Source organism: Neolamprologus multifasciatus, chromosome 7, assembly GCF_963576455.1.
Source record: "Neolamprologus multifasciatus chromosome 7, fNeoMul1.2, whole genome shotgun sequence".
NCBI lineage: Eukaryota > Metazoa > Chordata > Actinopteri > Cichliformes > Cichlidae > Neolamprologus > Neolamprologus multifasciatus.
In genome coordinates this window covers 7,531,595-7,546,784 of record NC_140445.1, presented here as the reverse complement: position 1 = coordinate 7,546,784, position 15,190 = coordinate 7,531,595, and the positions used below count along the sequence as shown (strand labels likewise).

Genomic DNA, 15,190 nt, shown 5'->3' with positions numbered 1-15,190 from the left:
CAATTGAGCTGAATTTACAGTGGTGCCCTAAACTCACTCCCCAGCAGGATATGGCAGGTTTAGTTCAGCTTCAGCCAATATGACAGAAAGCGTGACTTTGGTCAACAAGAAAATGAGAATTCCTGGCATCAGCTAAAATACTCTAAGGCTTGGTTGAACTGGAAAACCTTTTCTTAACAGTGCAAACCCTTTGGAGGCTATAGTGGAGATCCTGTTTTCATTATTGCCATATTTTTAGTTCTCACACGTGATCGTCTTAAACAAAACAGTATTCATTATTCTTCTGTTTATCCATTCATTCATTTTCTTATCTAATTTATTCTTGTTCTTTTTGGAAACTGTGTTATTGCACTGCTCACTGCATAACTGCCGCTGTCAGATGAATTCTGGTATTTCATCTGTGGCGTTTTACTAGTTTACAAATCCTGTAGTTCTCGGCTTTTCAGTACAGATCATCTTGAACACACAGGTGTCAAGTTAAATACAGTGTTGTGACATTTTTGAAGACCTAGTCCTAAATCTCTCCAGGACAATAGAAGGAACTTGGAATATCTCTGCTTTTCACAATAAAAGCCCCTAGTTAGTTACGGTAAGTTACCATATTCGTTAAGGTATGTTGGACTGGCACAGTAAACAACTCCCAGTTAAAGTGAGCTTAGGATACTGACTTAAAATATGCAATACATGTTGGTTTCTTAATTTAAGCATTTCTCTCAAAGACAAAATTTCAATATCAGATCATGGAGCTCTTTAAACAAATGTGAGTATTTTGTTTTTTATACTATTCTGTTTTCCTCTAAAATATATTTAAAACTGCTGTTAATTTGCTATTTTTATGATGTTGTAATAAAAGTCTTAAAAAAAAGTATTTTAAGGTCATTTTTGTATCCATCTCTAAGCTCAGAATATATTGTTTACAGAAGAATAATACACACACACACCAACTAATACGATATTATTACTTTTCATTCTTGTTATTTGATTTACAGTGGAGGTGATACTGGAAAACATGACACACAAAATAATATGTCATCTAAAATATCCATCCATTCTTTTCTTCTGTCATTATCAGGGTCACAGGGGGGCTGAGCATATCTCAGCTGTCATCAGTGACGGGAATAACGGCGTTACAAGTAGCGGCATTTCTTTTGTCAGTAACGAGTAATCTAACTAATTGCTATTTCTATCGTTACAATGCCGTTACTGTTACTAACAAGAAAATGCGGTGCGGTTGCGTTACTATTTTTCAACAAACAGATGGTTGAAGCTGTGTTCAGCTTATCGCATCTTATATCAGTTCCACTGAAGAAGCTGTCTACGTAAGTAATCTAGGCGCTACAGCGTTTAGCAGCTGCGCGCTCCCGCAGGCAGCAACTTTTTGGCACAACACCTGGAGCTAAGGGGGCAAAACAATCGCATGAGTGCTGCTGTTTGACTGAGGAAGAATAAAGTTGTCGTGGTAAGCCAATCACACGACCACTTCAAGATGACAAAGCAACAAGGTGATATATACCAGTTTTTAAATTGTGTCGATAGGCCTCGTAAAACCAGAGTCATGATAAACAATATACGCGGCGTTTTTCCTCAATAGTTTTGTCACGTTTACTGTCTAAGGACAGCGCAGCGAGCACTCTCTGCTTATGACCAAAAAACAAGAAACAAAACAAAAATCAGCCTGTTCGTGTTGATGGAAAAATGTAACATGTCGACCAATCAAAAATTATATGGCAACATGAGATTTGGTTGTTTAGGAAGAGGGGGAAGTTTTAGGAGTGACGGCGAGAGAGAGAGAGAGAGACAGAAAGAAAGACAGCAGAAAAAGAGAGAGAGCGAGTTTTGAGATGTGAGAAATTTGCGACGTTTAGCGTGTTTGGATTGTGCAGTTAATGTGTTGTCTTGTGTAGTTAGTGTGTAGTGTTGTGGATAGTTTTGTGTTGTGTGTCAGAACAATGAGGTGACTGCTGAATGAAAACAGGAGGAGTGATACACCTGCTGCTGTCAGACCTGCAGGTATCAGGCTGTGATGTTCTCCTTTATAGTGGACAGAAATTATTTTTTTGGAGTGGCACAAATAATTTGTGTGGCATCTTATTGAATGCAGAACAGCTGATTGTTCTGTAAATAGTTTGAAATGGTTATTTTAAAAAAAAGGGTAAAAGGTAAATAGCTGCAAATAACTTTGTTGTTTGCAAAACTTGTGCATATGATTTTTAAAATTGACAATTTATATTTGCATTTAAATTTATGAAATATGATTCATTAAACATGTTTGTGATTGTTACAGTATTTTACTCGGATTTTATGTTTTTTTTGTCTGATTTTAGATCACTTGTGTTAACACGGTATGTCAACATGAAAACACAACTGTAAATTCAGACACGTGAGGTTGTGCTGAACAGAATGATACCAAACATGGCAAAGTTAATAGTTTTTAAAGGTGAAATGTAGAGGAAACATCAAAAGTAGTTAAAAATGGCCAATTCTACCCTGGACCCCATGGTTAAAAGGTGTTTTTTTTTTTAAAGTAACGCAATAGTTACTTTTCAAGTAATTAATTACTTTTAGAATCTTGTAACTCAGTTACTAACTCAGTTACTTTTTTGAAGAAGTAATTAGTAACTATAATTAATTACTTTTTCAATGTAACTTGCCCAACACTGGCTGTCATAGGGCAAGAGGCCAGTACACCCCGGACAGATTGCCAGTCTGCTGCAGGGCTAATACACACAGACAGAAAACCATTCACACTCATGGGTAATTTAGAGTCACCAATTAACCTAATGCCACTAACTGCATGTCTTTGGACTGTGGGAGGAAGCTAGAGTTGATGGAGTTAAACCCAAGACCTTCTTGCTTTGAGGCAACAGTGCTAACCATTGCACCCTAAAATATGTAACCTAAAATAAATGTCACAGAAAAGAAACTATTTAAAAGGGTCAAGTTGCCTTTTTGACCAGCAGTACTTGAGAAAAGTCCAGCAGGAGTGGTGATGCATGTAAAAATCCAAAGATAGCTATTGGGTTTTACTTACATAGCTTCTGTTAACTGTTTTAAGCCTACCAGAAATTGTTGTGATCTCTTTGTTGCCTTGCATTGTGTTACCTGTCTTCTTGTTAAAGACTTTCAATAAACACAAACAGGAATAAGATCGAAGGAGAAAACTGCACGTGAACATAAATACTCCATTTCTGCCTTTATCGAACAAGGAAGCCTAAATTCTCTGAGAGAGTGAGGTCAGAGGTGAAGCTTGGCTGCACTACAGAAGCCTTGAACTGGTGTCGCTGTGGTGTCTTGCTCAGTGACACTTCAGCAGATGCTTGCTGACAACCTGGGTCATGTGGGTGAAGGCCAGTCTTTCTGACCACCTGTACGCTGTGGGTAATTTTGTGCAAGTAAAACGAGTATATCCACTGACACCACCACTTTTTGTCTTTTGCAAAATAACGCACTGCACTGCCATTAGCACACACAGAGCGGATTTTTACTCTTAATAAAAGATTTACCGAAAGAGGAGGACCTGCAGAAGACCTATGGTTTTAATTAAGTCTACCTCTGAAATAATTTTAACAATCGCTGCAGTGGGAGAGGGAAAATAGGACTCCGTGAACCTTTACACACACTTATTAAGCTGCATTAGTGCAACACAGTTGTAAATGAATCCATCCAGAGGCTGCAAACAAGGTTTGTGCTGATCAACACAGCGATAGGCTTATCACAGATCTGTGTCATAAATGATTACCAGACCACAAGTGGATGATTCATCTGATGGCCTGTTTTTTTTTTTTGTTTTTTTTAACCTAATTTATTTTAAAAATGAGGTCCTTATTTGCGTTATCACACCACTTAATACTAATGACTTCCATATTGACACCCAACTTCTAAGAGCACCCTTTTTAAAAAGTGGGTACTTGATTATATAATAGATTGGCCTTAAGTCTAATTCCTTCATTGGTTCTGGAGAACGTTTATTTGTAACTAGTATTTTCAATTAGTAAAATATATGGAACACACACCACAAACATATATCTTCATCCGCACAATATTGCTAAAATTAGAAATTTCATGCACTAATAATAATAAATAGTCTGTAAAAATGAGTACAAAAGTGGTTTTCTTAACATTGAATATATGAATCACTTGTGACTTTCAGGTCGAAGGAGTCTTTAAGTGGTTGGACTATTCTAGTTTCTAATTATCAGGCTGCTCTAACAGCTCCCTACACAAACCTCAGCTGATCCAAAATGCTGCAGTGAAAAGACTAACGGGTACCCAAAAGAGACAGAGCATATTTATCCCACATTGGGTTTTCTTCATTGGCTCCCTGTTAAATTTAAAATCCTTCTCCTAACAAAGAAAAAAAAATGATGGGCCTAAAAAATTTAGGCCCATCATGTCTTAAAGATCTCATAGTATCATGTTATCCCAACAGAGGCCTTTGCTCTTACACTACAGACTGTTTTGTACTCTAAGTAGAATGGGAGGCAGAGTTTTCCGCTATTAGATCCCTCTTCTGTGGAACTAGCTCCTGGTTGGGTTTCAGGAGAGAGAAACTCTCTCTAAGCTCAAAATAATACTAGATCAGATGACCATCAGCCATGTCTTATTTATGCTACTGTGGGCTCAGCCTTCTGAGGGACTTCTCATGCTGCACTGACTCCTAGCATGTTTACATCCCACTTAACTTTTACCTGTGCTCTCCCATAGTTCGTGTTTTCTCCCCTGAACCTGTTTGCTCCCAGAGCCTGGTTTGCTTGGAAGTTTCTTCCTGTTCAAAGGGAGTTTTTCCTTCCAACATAAAGCACATTGATATGCCTTTTATTGTGGACTGGTCCAGTATAAATAAAACGGAAGTGAATTGGGACTGAGCTGGATGCTGTGTGCCTCTCAAATGAATAGCTGCACTTTGTGGAAAACACAATTACTTGCTATCATGCTGAGAGTTAGAAGATTGATGCAGCTGTACTACCTGTGCACTGAAAACACCAGCTAGCGTATCTAAATTACAATATGTTTTGGTAGTAAAAATTTAGCATCAGTATGCATGGTGCATTCCAAATTTACCCTCAATAAAAAAAAGAAAGAACTGGACTTTTGTTTGAAGTCTTGTTATTTACACCATCACCACCAGCAGCCCGCCTAAACACGCTTTAAAACAGGTACAACTCAAATTGTTCATATTTAATTAAACTATTAACAATTATTGACAATTCTTATGGTAATAGTTGCATTGCATTTTTGCGATCTTTGCTCATTTCCAATTCTATTTTGGGGGACCTCATAACTACCTTAATGCAGCTGCTCAAGGCTTCCACAGTCTAAAACAGATGATTTTAGCTCCCTTCCCCCTTCTTTTAAGACAACTTTTTTCTGATTCCCTTCCCCTTGCAAACAAAGGGTCTGAATGGCAGTCGGATGGAGTTGCAGCTAGAAATTTGTGCTTATGATCATCATATTAGGGACAGAAGCACTTAATGCAGAGCTAAGACTAAAAAACAAACTGCCTGAAAGTGGGTATTAAGAGCAGTCTGAAGCCTGAGCGTTTAGTTCACAGGGATATCTTATATGTATCCTGATGTCATTAATTGAATTTTTAGATTTAAGATGAGCATGCGACACAGGACAGAAAATAAAGAAAAGCTTAATAGGTCCATAATTAGGAAGTTGCACTGTTCAATGAAGTTTTCTGAACCACTTGATGTCCAATCATACCTGTAATTCTGTTACTACTATCCTGTTAATATTTACTTTTACGATGCCCAGCCTGAAAAAATGTGTTTTTCAGACCTGAAATATTAACACTGGAGGACACAACAATTAAATTAATGTTTTTAATTAGTATTCATATAGCTATAAAAGTCTGCATTAAAGGCACTCGCTTGTTGGTAGACGCAACAAGTCACATTACGACTGTTTTTATCCGTCAAACTGTCCTACACGGCATCAAAGACAGAGGTTCTGATAATTAAAGCAGTGATTCAGTTTTGAGGTGACTTTGAAAAAATCCTTAACACAAGCACGCAACATACGCCCCAAGCTAGTAACCTTGGTGTGCGTTTTGATCCTCATCTGAATTTTGAAGTGCACAGACAAAAAACTGCCTTTTTATCATCTTAAGAAATGCTGCAAAAGCACAGCCATATCTCTCCCACGCAGATACAGAGAGACCTGTTGGTGCTTTTATCACTTACAGGGGTTGACAACTGTACTGTAATGGTTTCTTTTGTGGCCTATACCAAGGAAGATTTGGATGAACTGCAGAGAAGCCAAAATGCAGCAGGTGTGCTGACCAGGATTAGCAGGAGAGGACAGATTATTGTCTGTAGTAGATTTGTCTTTTTCTGCTTCTAGTTTACTTTAGTGACTGATTACACGTCTATTTATGCTTTTTATTACACATTCCTGCTAATTCTTCTTTCATCTGTCTTGGGCTTTTCACCTGCTCCTCCACAATCTACAACTAAGACTAATAAAGAAACAGGTTTTATTGTCTGGGATCCTCCAGAGGCAGCTAATCTTAAAGATATTTTCAGCGCTTGTCTCAGATGTATCCGCTTTTTATTTTTAAATGTAACTTTAGTTGTTTACTTTTTAGATATCTTCGTCATCGAGTTACTAATGGTTGTTGTAGGACATGGGCCGTGGGGATGCAGCTTCATGTAAATATGAGCCTATGGGATGCACAGAGGTTGGCTTCTGTGTTCCATGATGCTGAGTTGATGTTCTTGAGTGACTATTTCAGTCCAGAGTATTCATGTTAGCGCAGACACGGTAAAGAAAACACATCTTTTTTAAAGTAATTTTATTGTATGCATCTTTCTGTTGCAAACTTGTACGAACGCTTCATGGACGGATGTAAGTGATCAATCGACTGATTGATTTTGAGGGCCTGTGTTTGTGCTGCTGCACATCTGCATGCGGAAGTGGCCCCGGTGTCCATTCCCATGGCGTTCTCGCTGTGTATTTATCTGAGTGTGATAGTATCTGTGCATGCTGTGAACCTGTCTTACACAAATCTCACTTGCTTCTCTGCGGCTGCAAACACACAAACACGCACACAAGCACCCTACCTCCACCCCCCCACCCCCCACCCCTTGTCACTGACACGCGCCCACTGATTGGCGCCGTTGGAGCAAGGCATACGCTGTTCCCTAGCAACAGAGCGCTGGTTAACCAATAGGGGGCCGTCTGTGAGGATGGGGCTAGTTTGCCAGTCTGCTGTTACTAAGGTGCAGAGAGGATTGCTGGGGTTCTGTGTATCTCTATCAGTGTGTGTGTCCATGTGTCTAAGGCTTTGTGTTTGCATGTAGCAGGTAGCAGCACACACTGAACTGATGAGCAACCGGCCTCAGCCACTAAAGCCATTACACTGCTGCAGAAAAATTCTGATTAAAGTGAGCAAGTTGTTTGAGGAGCGAGGAACTGTATTTAGCAGTTTACACACAAGCAAAGTGAGAGTGCGAGAGGGAGAAATGGGGTGTGTCCTTATGTGCTCAGTGAACGTCTGCGGCGTACGATGTGTGGTTTTCACTTGCTGATTTTCCTGTTGCTTTCATTAGCTAATGCCGCGACCATATTATCACCCAGGATTAGCGTGGATGGGGCCATCCACCAGCCTAAGTCAAGATGAAGCCAAAAAATTATATTACAGCAGCATAATCCCTCCCCGCTCGCTCACAGTACAAAAAATCTTTCTTTATTTCATAAGGTTAAACCTTGTGCCTCTTCACCCGGATTATCTTAATATGTGGGATAACATTGTGTTATGTCACTGGGGATGGGATGTATCCTCATGACAGTGGGCAACAAATCCTTTTAGTCAAATCAATGTGTGGCAGTGACATGACAGATATGAAAAACGCTCCATTCAGCTGCTGTCCACTGATACTGAAGCCAAGTGGAGAATTTCATGCTAAAATTCCGAGTAATAACTTATAATTTTATGTAAACAACTTTATATGAAGTCAAATTGCTTAATGTAAAGTGTAATGGGTCATTTATGTTAAACCCAGAGTTGTTCAGTGCCTTTTGGCTTCATACTTACTTGCATAAAACGTGTTTGACCAGCAGAGTGTTTCCAGGAAATAAAAGTTTGATAAAATCTCTCTTTACTTGCCCAGCACTAAATTGCAGGCAAAGTTAATGAACAGCTGGTGAACTCAGAGCCACCATTCCACTTTCTTTACGGTTCAGAAACTAGATTCAGTTCAGACTCGAGGACAGTAGAGGGTGCTAGGAAGATAGTCCTCAGTGAATAGAAGTGAAGGGAGCTAAAAGGCTATAAAGACAAATAAGGTATCAAAACAATCTAAAACCAGAATAATGTTTATTTTCTACATGCTTTTTATGAAAAAGACAGATACAATTTCCAGAAAAAATGGTTATTTTTGTAAATATGGCAGGTCCATGAGTCACTAACTTACTACAAGTCCTGTAACTGTAAGAGAATGAGTGTTCCTGATGATATCAGAACTTCGTTACAGTCTCTCATCGCAGAGTTATTAAGACATGCTGTCTGAATGTGTTCATAAAGGCCCTGAACCACAGACTGTACATAAAAGATGGACTTGGGCACTGTGGCATCACTTAAAGCTGCTCTTATGGAGAATATCATCTTGGCTTTTATGCAGCTAGCAGTCATTAACACAAGAAGGTGAAGTGCTACATTATCAGCAAATGCTACACTGGTCAACAAGCATTTTTCTACTTGTGCTTTTACAAATTTTACTTGGTGACCCCAAATCTGACAACTGTTTTTATCTAGCATTAAAAAAAAAAACCCATCTTTTTTGTTGTTGTTGTTCTGATCTTCTAGTAATTGGATAACTAGGATGAGCAGGTAGGAATGCTGATGCATTTTAGCATTTAAGAGTTACATTTGGTCTCCAGGTTTGGTCTTTGTGGATTCTGAAATTCATGAACTGATGCGTGATGCATAACAAGTTCAAAAGAAAACTGCAAAAAAACCCAAAAACTACATCAGCAGCATAGGACGGATCCGTGCAAGTTGTCCAGAATTTTCTTGGCAATCACAGAGCAGAGAATTATGTTGAGCTTGTGGATAACATGCTGAAATCATATCAGCTAATGAATGCCAGACTGTCACTGAAGAGGCAGTTTTTACATTCTCTTGTTGACTTTTTCCCACTAAATCTGGATGACAGCGATGAGCGTGGGGAAAGATTTAATCAAGATACGAAAGTGATAGAAAACTGATGTAAGGGAAAATTTAATTTGAGCATGATGGGTGGCTACAAAAATACTCAGTACCTCAAACATCTTTAAGCGCACTGACCACATTTAATTTTGAGCTAAATAGACAGAAACATGCTTTAATGCATCGCTGAATAAAACACCTCAAAACAATTTTGCCAGGAAAATTTCAGCCATAGTGTCAGACATAGGGCTGTTCGATATATCGGATGACAATATAAAAACGTCTATGGTTTCATTTTACGCTATCGTTTGTTTGGTGGTGTCGCAAAATAAACTGTTTACGGCAATATTTTTTCATCGTTTTGATGGTCACTGTAGTGGCTATATTAATTTCTTAAAGTTCTCTCTTTCTCTTATATTTAATATAACCACACTACGGAAGGACAAGCGCCTGTTTTTATGCGTTGTGGTTAGCAACAATGACGGTAACAGCATCGCGTGTCCGCTTGTTTATGTTCCACATAAGCTTTTCACAATAAAGCTCAAGATCCTGTTGAGACTTTTCAAAATAAACTGAATCACGTGAAAGTGCAGATTATTTACAGATGAGAATTAAAAAAAGAGCCGCCAGGTGCTAAAAAATAAACCTTAGACTCAAACGTTAGAACAGGCTTTTCCCCGCAGCACGCCGTGTAATAAATACTCACAAAGAAAACGGCGGCGTTACAACTTATAAATGGTAAATGGCCTGTATTTATATAGCGCTTTACTAGTCCCTAAGGACCCCAAAGCGCTTTACACATCCAGTCATCCACCCATTCACGCACACATTCACACACTGGTGATGGCAAGCTACATTGTAGCCACAGCCACCCTTATGTCTAAAAATGTATCGTTTCATGCATCGGTTAAAACACTCGACTCCAGGTACACGACGCGCAGCTGGAAACACTTCCCGCAAGACGAGCTGCCCGAGATTGAAGTGATATGTTTTTATTGATTAGCATTCAAATATCTCAGTGAAGACAGAACAAAGATTTACCACAAAGCAAGAAAGCATGAGACAAGGCTAATCAAAAGGTATTGGCTGAAGCATTTGCTTATTACGCCAACCCTTTTAACAAAAGATCTTTTAGCATGCAGCTCCTGTACACAGGGCTCGAAGCAAATAATAAAATTCAATTCAATTCAATTTCATTTATATAGCGCCAAATCACAACAAATGTCGCCTCAAGGCGCTTCATAGATACAGAGAAAAGCCCAACAATCATATGACCCCCTATGAGCAAGCACTTTGGCGACAGTGGGAAGGAAAAACTCCCTTTTAACAGGAAGAAACCTCCGGCAGAACCCGGCTCAGGGAGGGGCGGCCATCTGCTGCGACCGGTTGGGGTGAGAGAAGGCAAACAAAGCAAAAACAAAACAAACAAACAAACAAACAAGAAAAAACAAAAAAACAAAAAACTTTCCACCTTAGTAAGTAACTACATCAAAGCAAAAGAATCAAGAGGTTTTTTTGTTTTTTGTTTTTGTTTTTTTTTGCTCTTTTCATTTTTGATATATATATTTTTCTAATACTCTATTTTTAAACATATTTTTAAACAAGGAAAATGAACTACACCTTTTTAAATCACTGTCATAACTATTCCACAGGTTAACTCCTCTAACAGAAACACATCTCTGCTTTATATTTGTCCTTATCTTGTTTTTTTTAAAGAAATCTGTTCCCCTTAAGTCATATTGACTCTCTCTGACTTTGAACATGTAACATTTTCTGTAAATTCACAGAATTTACAGAAAATGTTACATTTTTGTGATTTATATCGTTATCGACGATAGAATTCTTATATCGGGATATGAGATTATGGTCATATCGCACAGCCCTGGTCAGACATATATTATATTGATTAAAATTTCAAAACGCCAATGATGTGTCCTGATGATGATGCGCCAATTATGAAGCGCCTTGAGGCGACTTTTGTTGTGATTTGGCGCTATATAAATAGAATTGAATTGAATTGAATTGATGTGTATCTCAGTAGCATAACATAAAAATAATCTAATTTCAGCAACCTTTAACTTTAATAGGTTTACATGCATGTGTTCTTAGAAAAATTCAACCCCATACAGTTACCGTAAAGGAAAAATTATCTGCAGAGACTTCATATATAGACACTACATATATTATTTATTTATATTCATTGCTCCAAAATGACCAGAAAAACTGGAAATGCTACTAAACAGGTGGACATTAACCTCTCCATAATCTTAATTGGTGTGGTTAAGATGGGCATTTTGGTCCCTCACATTTACTCTTTTTTGGTCTCCACTTGATCTGAACAGCCACACTGGAAGGCAGCGTGAAAAGCTGGTTGTCATTAAAGCACTGATGGGGATGTGATGGCATTTAGCACACATTTTCAGAAAGTCTCACTGGGGAAACACTCATGGTTCTTTTTTGGCTAGTACACACAAAAAGTGGCACAACTAGTTGAGTGATAAATGAAAGAAGAGTACTGTGGCGTACAATACTGCAGATAACGGGTGACACAAACACCTTTAAGGGTGATGACACCCTCCAGCCACTCTTACTGGATTGTATCACGTCATCTCAACAAGAACAAATTAAATTGCTGAATTTCATGCAGATGCTACATGATTTAATTACGTTCACCATAGAAACATGGAATTATTTAGTTCAAATTACAAGTTTGGATCTTGTGCATGTAGCAACCACCCAATTTCATTTTTTGAGTCCACTCACGAAATTCACAAGATCACATTAGCTGTCAAACCACAGGAAAATCACTGGGGTTACAAGAGGCAGACAACCACACCACGTGTATGCTGTTACTATTTCTTATGGTTTAACTTGTCAAGGACAACAACATAAAGCATCATCAAACATAGCTTTCCTACTTTTGTTAAGTCTGTGTTGACAGATTAATGCCATGGTGGTTTGTGCTGTTGCCTCAGAGCAAGAAGATCCTGGGTTCAAATCCACAATGTGGCGAAGTTTGCAGTGGTACTCTGTGTACTCTGGTTTCCTCCACAGTTAAAAGTCATGCAGTTGTAAGGGTAACTGGTTATTCTAAATTACCCAAAGGTGTTGAAGTGCAAATGGTTGTTTGTCTCTGTATGATAGACTAACGACCTGCCCCTGTTACCCTATCACTTCCACAGCCCAGATAAAGATAAGAAGATGGGTGGATTGGAAGTTGCTGTAAATCCGTTTTGTTGGACATTATTTATATGAATACAACATGTACTACAGACATAAGTTACATTTCATTCATTCAACAAAATTATCATTGGTGTAACAAACAAATATTTTACTAGTTCATGTAACAAGACTGACTTTTGATGTGCCAAAGTGTTTAAACAATATAAGATGAATTTAAATAAATCTAATTAGACTAACGTGGTACAAACATGTTGATTGAACAAAAGTCTAATTAATTGAATGTTAATGTTAATATTATGTTAAACCTACACACATATATCGTGTTGACACAACACAACCAAGATGGATTAATATAACATGATTTGTTTAGATGGAATATAAGTGGCAAGATAAAATTACATTCATCCAATGAATTCTTTTTTTGAGTGCAGCCTTTCCAGATGTTGTGTTTTTTTAAATAGGTTTGTTTAAGTCATGATTTATGTCGTGACTTTGTTGAGACAGGGCTGCAGAATCCTTCCGACAGGTTTAAACACAGTATTATATGAAGTTAAGCTTAAGCACATTAAGGCAATTCTCCCAAACAGACGCTAGTGGAGGAAGTGCTTCCACAGATACAGTATATCATTACTGAAACAGGTCTGTATGTTTCTTTCACATGGCCACATCCACAGGAATACGACAGTATTTATTAAGACGGATCCAAACAAGAAGAAAAGTTTGTGTTACCGTTCAGTAAAACAAATCAAACTAATTAAAGAAATTGCTGACTCTGCCAATCTGCCCTGCAGCTGTTTGTCCCTGAGAATAATAAAAATGCTTTCAGCACAAATTTATCAGCACAAAGCGTGATAATAAATGAGAGAGCTCATCACGGTCAATGTGCATCAGGCACAGTATATGACCACAAAAAGTACAGAAACCAGAGTGGTGTACTATTGAGCAAGTTTGGCATAGGCAGGATTTCTGGGAGCTAAGAGGTTTATCTAATCTTAACTGAAGCCCAAATCATAAAAATTTATAAAACTCTTGCATAAAAGCCCTGTGACAGACTGGTGACCTGTCCAGGGTGTACCCTTCCTCTTAGCCCCTGTGCCTGGGAATGGTTCCAGTCCCCCCCCCCTCCCCTGGATGGATGGATGGATGGATGGATGGATATTGCATATAGCTGCTTGTGTCCTCTCTCATGCAATGCAACCACACACACAGTACCCCAAGAAAACTCCTTATTGTTGTTTTCAAGGCAAGGAACATAAGAGCTGAGTTTTGTGCCATCAGAGGTATTTGTGTTGTAACAGTTTAACTTTCAGGTCTGATTGCAACCTAAGATTTAAAGCTGAAAACATGGTCTGAAGAATCATTAATCTAACATTATAGCGGTCAGCTGTTATATTCCAGTGGCTAGTGAAGTGTAAGTGATGATTTAGACGTTAAGTGCCAGAAATCAACAACTGTGTGGGGAAAAAAAATCCCTTGTGCCGTTTTAACCTCGTCTTTTAGAGCTGGTAAAGTGTCGGCGTGTAAGAGAATAAGACGGTCTTACCGAATTGCCTTTGCTCTGTGTGAGGCTGTGGTCCTTCTGCGTCGGTGTGATGGGGGAGGATTTCAGAGGGGGGGAGAGGGTGAGGTCCCGGCGCAGAGGCCGTGAGTCCAGCTTCTCCCCCTGTCTGTCCAGCTTGTGCGCTGAGTCCTTTCCCCCTTCCCTCCCCTCTTTCCCTTCCCTTCCCTCCCTCCCATCTCGGTTCTTATGCCTCTGTCGCTGTACGGCGTGTGAACGCCCCTCTCCGTGACCGTGCCTCTCCTCCCCGTGCCCATGGGGCTTGTGGGTGGTTGAGTCTCTGGGCTGTAAAGGCTTCATCTCCATCTCGTAGTTGCTAATTTTCTCCTCGTCCTGCTCCAGCAGCCGGCCTCCCCTGCCGTGCACGCCCCTGTGGCTGGACGTCCAAGAGGCAGATGAGGATGACTCTGTCCACCTGGCCTGTCTGTGATTGGAAGAGCTGTGCTCCCGCGACTTGTGATTAGAGGAGCTGTGTTTGTGTCCGTTGGTCCGGCTAGTGCCTCGCCCACTGACCCCACCTCCTTTTGACAACATTCCCCTTCTTTTGTCTTCACTCCAGTTGTTGGCCCGTGGATACTCCCCCTTCCCTCCTCCACCTCCAACACCTTCACCTCCCACACTGCCTCCCTCCATCAACACCTGAATTTCTGTCTGCTCCCCCACCACACCTTTCTCACCTCTTTCTCCCCCCTCCCTTCCCCTGTCCCCATGGTCCACTGCGCTCTGCCGGTGGAAACGGGCACTCTTGGTGCGTTGCGTCGGCCGGGCAGGTGGCGGCGGGGTGTGGGGTGGCGAAGACGAAGGTGGGCTGAGATCAGGGGTTGCAGCGTCGTTAGAGGGGTCGTCAGAGGCTGCGCTCTTCACATACAGGTCAGGACTGTCGGCCGTACCAGCGCTACTCGACAAACCCTCGCCCTCCACTTCGCTGGACACTTGACGTTTGGGACGCTGCACTTCCATACCTGCAGAAGACATCAGAAAGGCATTCAGGACGAGAAGGAGTTATGAAGGAGTTTTACTTGTTGGAATTACCCAATCTGGGTTTCTAACTGATACACCAGTATCACTGTAGAAACAAAATAACATAAAACGTATATAAATAAAAAGTAAGGGGCTGTTGTAAAAACATGATGGGGTTAAATCTTACATTTACATAAAATATATCATTGCAATTCCAATTATCACATGCAACTGTTTTAGGCTGGTGAGTAAGTGTGACAACACCCACAGAAAATAATCCCACAGTTTGACAACACTGCATAAAATCTCGTTACATGTGTAAAAATGACTGGGTT

The 15,190-nt window shown here is 39.8% G+C and overlaps 1 protein-coding gene across 1 annotated transcript in view; it reads right to left on the bottom strand.

The window, feature by feature from the left end:
- The window catches only part of jph3b (junctophilin 3b), a 66,135-nt gene that overhangs the window by 2,503 nt on the left and 48,442 nt on the right, over positions 1 to 15,190 (bottom strand). Inside the window, exon 5 of the mRNA XM_085165339.1 lies at positions 13,881 to 14,857. Coding sequence (XP_085021465.1) covers positions 13,881 to 14,857 — 977 coding nt within the window. The remainder of the gene's footprint in view (positions 1 to 13,880; positions 14,858 to 15,190) is intronic.